This window comes from Stylophora pistillata, chromosome 14 (genome assembly GCF_964205215.1).
Source record: "Stylophora pistillata chromosome 14, jaStyPist1.2, whole genome shotgun sequence".
NCBI classification, from domain to species: domain Eukaryota; kingdom Metazoa; phylum Cnidaria; class Anthozoa; order Scleractinia; family Pocilloporidae; genus Stylophora; species Stylophora pistillata.
In genome coordinates, this window is record NC_142532.1 from 8,007,095 (window position 1) to 8,015,566 (window position 8,472).

The 8,472-nt window shown below is 38.1% G+C and overlaps 1 protein-coding gene across 1 annotated transcript; it reads right to left on the minus strand.

The window, feature by feature from the left end:
* Positions 1-841: 841 nt before the first annotated feature.
* LOC148716358 (uncharacterized) lies at positions 842-1,804 on the minus strand. Its single transcript, XM_088744853.1, has one exon. The coding sequence runs from the start codon at positions 1,796-1,798 to the stop codon at positions 1,163-1,165; it is 636 nt and encodes a 211-aa protein (XP_088600979.1). The 5' UTR covers positions 1,799-1,804; the 3' UTR covers positions 842-1,162.
* Between the last annotated feature and the right edge of the window lie 6,668 nt (positions 1,805-8,472).

Sequence of the window (8,472 nt, forward strand, 5' to 3'; positions counted from 1 at the left end):
TCTCCAAATTTTTGCGTGACTACACTCAATTTTATTTTAGGATTTTGATAGCCCTTTGTAAAATGTATTTAGCTTGCATAATCATTGGCCTGGCAAACTTAGATTCCTATTAGGAGGCGTAAACCTTAAGAAGAAGCTCAAAGTGCACTTTTTCGTTCAACAAAATGGCTATACATAACCTGTAGAAGGAAGCACCGCTGACCACTTAAAATCGGTTTAAACTTTGAACCTCTAACTTTCCTAAAGTTGAATTAGAAACCCTTGCGTGCGTGTCAGGTTTTAAACGTTTGGAATTTGACTACATCCAGTCCCTTTACGGCAACACGACGGACTTCGGTGAAGCACCGCTGACCACTTAAAATCGTTTTAAACTTTGAACGTCTAACTTTCCTAAAGTTGAATTAGAAACCCTTGCGTACGTGTCAGTTTTTAAACGTTTGGAATATGACTACAACCACTCCCTTTACGGCAACACGACGGACTTCGGCGAAGTCGTTGCAGTTATCTGCCTTCCCCTTCCTCTCTCCCCTCCCATCCTCCACGTTTTCGCTGTCGCCCTAGTTTAGGCGCGTCCAAAACTACGAAAGTCGGCTTTCCATTGTAGAAAACTCCATAGAAACACTTGCTGCGCACGTTATTTCCCTGCCCTCTTCCCCCACCGTCCACTGTAACTCTAAATCGAAAATGATTGGTTGGATATACGATCAAGAGCTTGTAATGTTAATGCATTATATTGTAGGCTAAATTTTCCACTGAACGTGATCTGCACTTAGTTAACTAAAATAATCGTGTATGGGATTTGCATTAAAACGCTTATGTTTTTTAGATATTTCAAAGTAGCACTTTTAAGCAAGGTTTTAATTGTAGATGCTTTATCTCAAAAAGTATTTTAAAACAACCTAAAATTACAACGCATTCATTTGATTACAATTTCAGCTTTCTCGAGTAAGCTTCATTCAGACTTGTAAAACAAACAGAACTGTAATTGACACAGGAGCAGGTAAAAATGATTGAGCATACTGCAAGTGGCCAAGTTCGCCAAGGTGTATAGCTAATGTTTGAAAATGTAATTGTAAGAAGTTAAACACAACAGTTCAGGTCCAGCTATTTAAATTGAGAACATCATAAGACTTTGTCTCAAAACCAGAATTCTCTGCTTAACCTAGATGATTGTACGAACTGCTTTTTCCATGTGATCATCGTAATGCTTTTGCAGGGCGTCCTCAGTACGAAATAACTTCTGACAAATCCAGCAGCTAAACTTTTCACCCAAATGTACTTTGTTATGAAGAAGGCTTTCAGCTCGGCCAAACGACTTGTCATAAACCTTACACTTCAAAGGCTTTTCTCCAGTATGTACCCTGTTGTGACGGCGAAGAGTTCCAGCTTGGTTAAAGGACTTGTCACAAACTTTACACTTAAAAGGCTTTTCTCCAGTATGTACCCTGTTGTGACGGCGAAGATGATCCGCTTGCCTAAAGCACTTGTCACAGACCTTGCACTTAAAAGGCTTTTCTCCATTATGTACCCTGTTGTGAAAGCGAAGATGTTCCGCTTGCCTAAAGCACTTGTCACAGACCTTGCACTTAAAAGGCTTTTCTCCAGTATGTACCCTGTTGTGAAGGCGAAGGGTTCCAGCTTGGCCAAAGGACTTGTCACAAACCTTACACTTAAAAGGCTTTTCTCCAGTATGTACCCTGTTGTGAAGCATGAAACGTTTTGCCATAAGTCTTTTTACTGTTCTTGTCTGTAACAGAATAACAATATGAAGGTTTATTAGTATCGACATTCGATTCATAGTGGTTTTAATTTTGAGCTCTTTTGGAGTTGAACCATGGGAAGAGTCATAAACGGATGGATGAGATATTCCGGGGGGGGGGGGGAGCAAATATCTACAGAAGCTGTAGATGGTGGAGGGAAAATCTAGATTGTAGATGCGATCAGGATAATGTTTTGACTCCACTGCAGGATGTCTGTTATCCACAGGGAAATGCAACATTAAACAAAGTACATCTAAGCTGTCACACAAGTTCAACATTCAAATCTTCCTCTTGCAATGAATGCAAGTGAAGATTTCTAAACTGTATTGCATATTCTGTCCATGGAGAGTGAAAGTTTTTTTTTTCCTTAAACGCATTCTTATCCTGAGCACAAAAACCAAGAACCCATATCAAGATTATGATATCAACTGTTAGCTTACAGTTGCAGAATTATTTTCATCATTGTTATTACGATTATTACAGATAATTATTAGAAATTTTATACCACAGAGTATTTTTTCTCTTAATTAAAGGCAACTAAATCAATTTCATTATCATCACAGTATCACAAAACTGATCTCTATGTGCGCCTTGAACCTTAGAGACAAACATAATTGTTTTGAGTACAAACTAAAATAAGATTAAGAATTGTTTCATACTTCCGTGCAAAGCCTCTCTTGCTCCCATTGTGTTTTGCAATTTCTTAAGAAAATATGTTTCACTACCAGTTTTTCTTTTGTATCAAACTTTGCCTGCTGTTACGTGTTAAATTGTTTTTCAAGGACAATGGCGCTATTGTTTGTAATACTCATTGGATGGCTTAAAATATTAGCGTTCGGCAAGTGTTGAGTTCTGGCGACGATTTTTTAGTGGAAGAACGTTTGCCTTTCGGAGATTTAGCTCTAGAGATTTTAGAGACATAAATTGGGTTGCACTGACTTCAAAGGTTCAGTTGTAAAGACTACTTTCTTCTTCGTGTACTCTGACTTTTCATTTTATGACTTTGAAACATTGAGAAAATTCCAGTTAGCGCTTGCCTAGCGGCATTAATGTGTTAGCTGACTTTAATGACTCTCTGAAAAAATCTTTCTAAAACTGACATACAACAGAACACGAAAGCAAACTAGTGCGCAGAAAAAAAAAGGTGAGATTTGATCACACTTTTTCTGTCATGAAGACTACCGCGATGAAGATGAAACAAATGCTACTTGGTAATTACTTAACAGTAAGAATTTCAATTGGCTTGATTCTTACTGTTACAGTAAGGCTCGATAATGTTCCTAAATAAAGGCTCTAAACTGCGAGATTCTTATAAAGAGAGTGTTCGCGTTCAACTCCTGCGCGATTATGGCCCTGGATTCTGTAGTTTAGCCAAAACTAGAATAATTGTTATTTGTTAGCAAAATGTACCTCACGTGATACCTCAACTATTCTGTAGTCACAAACGAAATAGGACCCAGTTTTTATTAAAGAAGCCGTTGGCAGGCGGAGCCTGTTAAGTTAAGAGACGAAAACTACTCCCCTAAATCACACTTTCCACCTCATTTTCTGTCCCTTTAGCCTCGAAAGGACAAGCTACTCGAAATGAAGCGCGAACCATCGAGTTTGGATTCGACTTTGAGTTAGATTTCAAATTACAAATCGAGTTGAACTTCTGTTGAAGAAAAAAAAAAACATTTTGGCCCATTGGGAACTGAATAAATAATCATAATTATTATTTCTTACTGTGGATTAGAATAAGGAGGGTGTCAAGATACTTCAGACCTTGAAAAATCAAAACTCAGACCTAGAAAATCTAAGACACCTAATTCCTTCTTTGCGTGATTCCGAAGTTACCTTATAAGGTACTCTGCTCAACGATTTAAAACGTGCAAGATTGCACTGTTATGAATTACATCTTTTCAATGATATTTTCAGTAGAAAGAAAAGACCAGATCACAATACATAATTGGCTCTTGTTCGCAAAATGAAATGAAACTCTATGTCTTGTGAAATTTGTCTACTTAATGTCTATCATATTGAATGTGCAATACAGCTCACAACACAGTGACCGGATGCACGCGTTACCTTTGAAATAATTTCAATAATTTATTCCTAACCATATCATGTCACAAAGATTGGATACTTCTAAAATGTATGGCTGACAAAACACTGCACTAGAAAATTGGTTGAGGATCGTAGATTACGAAGGTCGAGATGCCCTAATGGTAACCACAATACAAAATATCCAAAAACAAAAATTGAAACGTACTTTGTAAGACATTAATTTTCTGAGATAAAAATGGATTAAACTTTACTTGAAAGACCATTCTCAGATATAATTGAGTAGCTCCTGTTTAAATGGCAGTTCCATACGGATGGAGGACAGTACAAACAGGCCGTTAGCAAAGGTTGACCACGAATGACTATCAGTGGTTACTGCTTAATCATGGGGGTGAAAATTACAGGAACTAACGGGAACAAAACTTTCGGGGTTTTAACATCCTACCTCTTAGAATATAAACTCGAGCATACCTCACGCCCGCAATTTAAATGCCAAAGGGGGTGTTAGTAATGATGTCAAATGCCAGAGGAAGTGTTAGTAATGATGTAAAATAAAGCTCTCTCTTTTTTAAGCACATACATGCCAACCAGAAAAGTACCGAATCTCAAACTGATCAATATGTCTAACAAGCTGGTAAAGCGATGATCGGAAAAGAATTATTTTTTTAGAGCGCATGATTCTCGTTTTGTCCAAATTAATACAGCAAAGAGGCACTTGTTTGTTGTTGGCCTGTTTCATCTCAAACTGAAGGAAAGAGCATTAGCTCACTTGTAAATGGCATGTGCTTTCGACAGAAGTCTATAAACTGTAGTTGCTTTGTAAAAAAGATGGGACAGGAAAACCCAGAAGTAAGTTAATGTGCAGGGTATTTGGCAATCTTTTGAGCGAAAAACAAACTAAAACAAATGTAGTGGTGTGATTTAAACGGGGGACAAGATAGTATATATCAATACGTTCGACTTTCTTGTTGGAAAAGCACTTTTGGAACAGCTGAAAACTGCAATAAAATAACGACTGGAAAAATTACCTAGTACAGACTTAGCATTGGACATACCTTTTGAATCAGAAATGAGAGCAGTTTACGATGGAACCAATGTTAACAGACGTGTGATATGGTCAGTTCTGATCACAACAGAAACCTTGATACATATAAAGGCGTGGTTACAAATCTGTGCTTCCGGTGTCGGTAAATGTCATCTTAAGTCGCAATGATTTGCATTATTATAACAAGTTCTATTGTTTTAGCCACAGTAAACTTCTTTTCAAACAAGTTTCTGCAGACGCCGTTTATTTTCGGTTCATCTCCTCGACAAAAATTCTTTACATTATTTACTCTATTTATCATGTAGACGCTTCTTGTTTGGTCGGAGTTTTCGAAAAATCACCATTCTTCTTTTTTTCATCATGGGTGTATTTTACGCGCGTTTCTCACAGCCCTGCCCCACGTGCAGTCATGTCAAATTAAAAAAAAACCGATACCAGTGCAATAAGAGGGTCTGAATGGGGGTCCACTTGTCGGTCGGTTAAAATTCAGTCACTTTGTCGGTAGTCGGTTACAATTTTCGATCTTTGTTGGTAGTCGGTAGTATACACCTTCATCACTTAGCGCCATCTTGGATTGCGTGAAGCACCAAATCGAGGCTGGACGGGCATAAAGTTTGTGTTACACTAGTGTTTACAGTGGGGATATATGACAAGTGAGCATGGCTCAGGATCATTGCTCTGTTAACTTCTGTACAAATGACAAGAGAAATCAGAGGAGCGAGAATTTAACTTTTTTCAACTTTCCTTCAAATTCTTTATTGACATCGAAATGGATTGCCGCTATAAAGCGAGATGAAGGGCTAGATTTTGAGATAAGAATCCGGAGCTGTGACTGGCGAGTTGTCAGACGCGCGTATTACTAGCGACCGAAGTTTTGCTTTCGATTGAAAACAAAGCCACTACACGTTTTGCGAAATACCTACTTTTTTCGTATCCAGAACACTAGTCATTTAAGGAATCTACTGGTCTTTTACTTTTGGCTCAAGCTGTCAAACGCTCATGGCAATATTTTGTTTGTTTTTATTAACTCGGATTTTGTAATATGTATTAAATGAGATTCTCCGGCCCTCGTTTATTCGCGTTATAATGAAAAATAAAACTTGAATTACAACAAACTTGAACTACACGACAGAAAATTACTAAAAACTGCCCGAAATTAGAACACTAAAATTTTACTCAAATATCATTTATTAGTAGTACGTAAGGCGAGGTTTAAATCAAGATGGTCAAATAAATATCTGCAAGCTCCACGGCTCTTCATTCTTCTGCTGTGACCTGTAGCTTCGAGCTCTCACGACGACTCCTGTGTCTAGTGTTTTCACTGAAAGGAAAGGTGCGAACGCGGATGTGTAACAACGTGGACACGCTACGAGTCATGGTTTCTAAAGCTTCATTTCATCACTTTTTTACTTCGTTGGAAGTTTTTGATTAACGAATCCGGGCATAAATAAAAGATAAGAACAATACGATATCTGTAAAAATGGTATGAATGGCGTGAATTACCCAACTGTTCGAATGAAATATTTCCATCTTCATCCAGACTTGAGGCATCAACAAAAACCTCAGAACAACTCGTCGATATCAAAGATGTAGCCTTTGTAGAAATTGCTGTAACGACGGGTTATTACTTTCTTTGGGACCTTTACATCTTTCTCGAGCCATTTCTCGACGAGTTGAATCAAAATAAGGAATATTCTTAAGAGATTTCGACCACGTAACAGAAGCTACTCTCTCAGCCATAGTGAATTGTATAGAAATATGCCAAACACGCGAAACACAATGCCCGTCCAGCCTCGATTTGGTACGGCACGGAATCCAAAACGGTGCTGCGTGATAAGGGTGTATTGTTCGCCCTTTGTCGCCAGTCGGTTAATCCCATTCACACCCTCCTTTATGTCACCTCTTTCAATCATAATCCTCTTTACCAAACTTTCGTCCTCTCTCGCTTCTTTTTGTGATTTACGTCTTCTCCTCAATTCTCACCGGTCGCCTTTGTTTTCGGAAGCGTTCATCAACTTCTGCTTGCTTGTACGTGTACCACCTGCATCCTGCGCCTTAAGCAGCACGACGGGTTGACCGGCCCAGTTTGTAACTTCTTGGATAATGTGCTCTAAAATGTGAAATAGGGCCTGTTTGAGGTACTCTCGTTAGCAGATCTTAGCAGGCTCAGGTGACGCTGAGCGTTATCTCTAAATCTATTCCTTAAACCACAGAGAAAAAACGCTGCAAAAGTTGATTGCTCATTTCAATGTAAAACGCTATACATCACTGAAGGTGGTTCCAAAAGTGGTTGGACATGTAAGACTTAAGAAATTTTCTTTTCGTAAACTCTACAGAAAACTGAGTAGTTTGACGCCAGGTTATCCAAAAGATTTATTTTTAGCATTTTCTTTTTTTATAAATTCTCTACTTCAATCTGCCTGGTGCCATTAACGCGACTGTTTACCTGAAGCTGCAATAACCAATAGAATATGACATTATTTGCTTTAAATTATACATGGGATAAACAACAGTTGTTTGTTGTGCTGAAGGAATTGTGCCGAGACTCTGCGAAGATGAATTTCATATCGTCGCAATATTGTCGGCGTGTCGAATTAGCGGCACAAGGGGAGAGAGTGAAAAAAAAAGGTTCAACTCATCAAACTTTTCGCGATTTTTTTCAGCGTTGTTACGGATTTGCTTCATCTCTTTTTTGAAATCCTCGTCAATTCTTAGTTTGGGCCTCGCCCTAAACAGTGTTCCAGCCTTCCGTGAACTACCGAGATCAAGAGGGACTGAGTAATAGTAGTCAACCGCCGTGCAATCAATATTTGAACGAAAATAAATTGCGTTGAACGAAATAAAAAGTGTTGAACGCAAAATATGCTATTGAAATAAAAAAAGAGGTTGAACCGAAGCAATCGCATTGAATGATACCCAAGTGTATTGAATGCAAAAAGTGTCTAATGCAAAATGGGACGTTGAACCCAAAAAAAAAAAGTATCCTAAACATAAATTTACGCGTTGAATTGAAATAAACTAGACTCTTTGAATTGATATATCCATTTATTTAATATTGCTACATACTTATCGATAGTTGTCATGACAATAGCCAACTTTAGGCGCGAAGTATCTTTCGACCCCAGAAGCAAATCCAAAACAATACAACAATGAATCATTTCGGTAGATCGGCGATAAACGTAGCGAAATGCAATAAATCTGATAACAGCTCCAACCTTTTGTCAAAACAGGAAATTCTTCCTGGCCTTACTGTTTTTACTATTTTTCACTCTTTCGTTTCGAATTTATTTCTTCTCGCGCTTTGTACGTTTATAGAGGCTTTAGACTGAAACTCAGAAGCTTGAATGCTTCATATGTTAAAAAAAGTTTAATTAAACTTATGATAATTTAGTACAACCAAGACATTTGAGTCCTCTGTGATCATGCGACCGGTTGATACCAGGGCCTTTTCCCCTCCCAACCCCAAGTCAGGGAAAAGGCAATGGGAACGAAGTAGAAGAAACCGTGCAATAGTATAAATAAAAGGCAGTCTACAACTGCATGTCTCCTCTGTTGTCTAGTTGTAGAGTATTGCAGTTAAAAAGTAATGTGGTGTAAATTGAAGAGGAATTAATAAACAGTTCT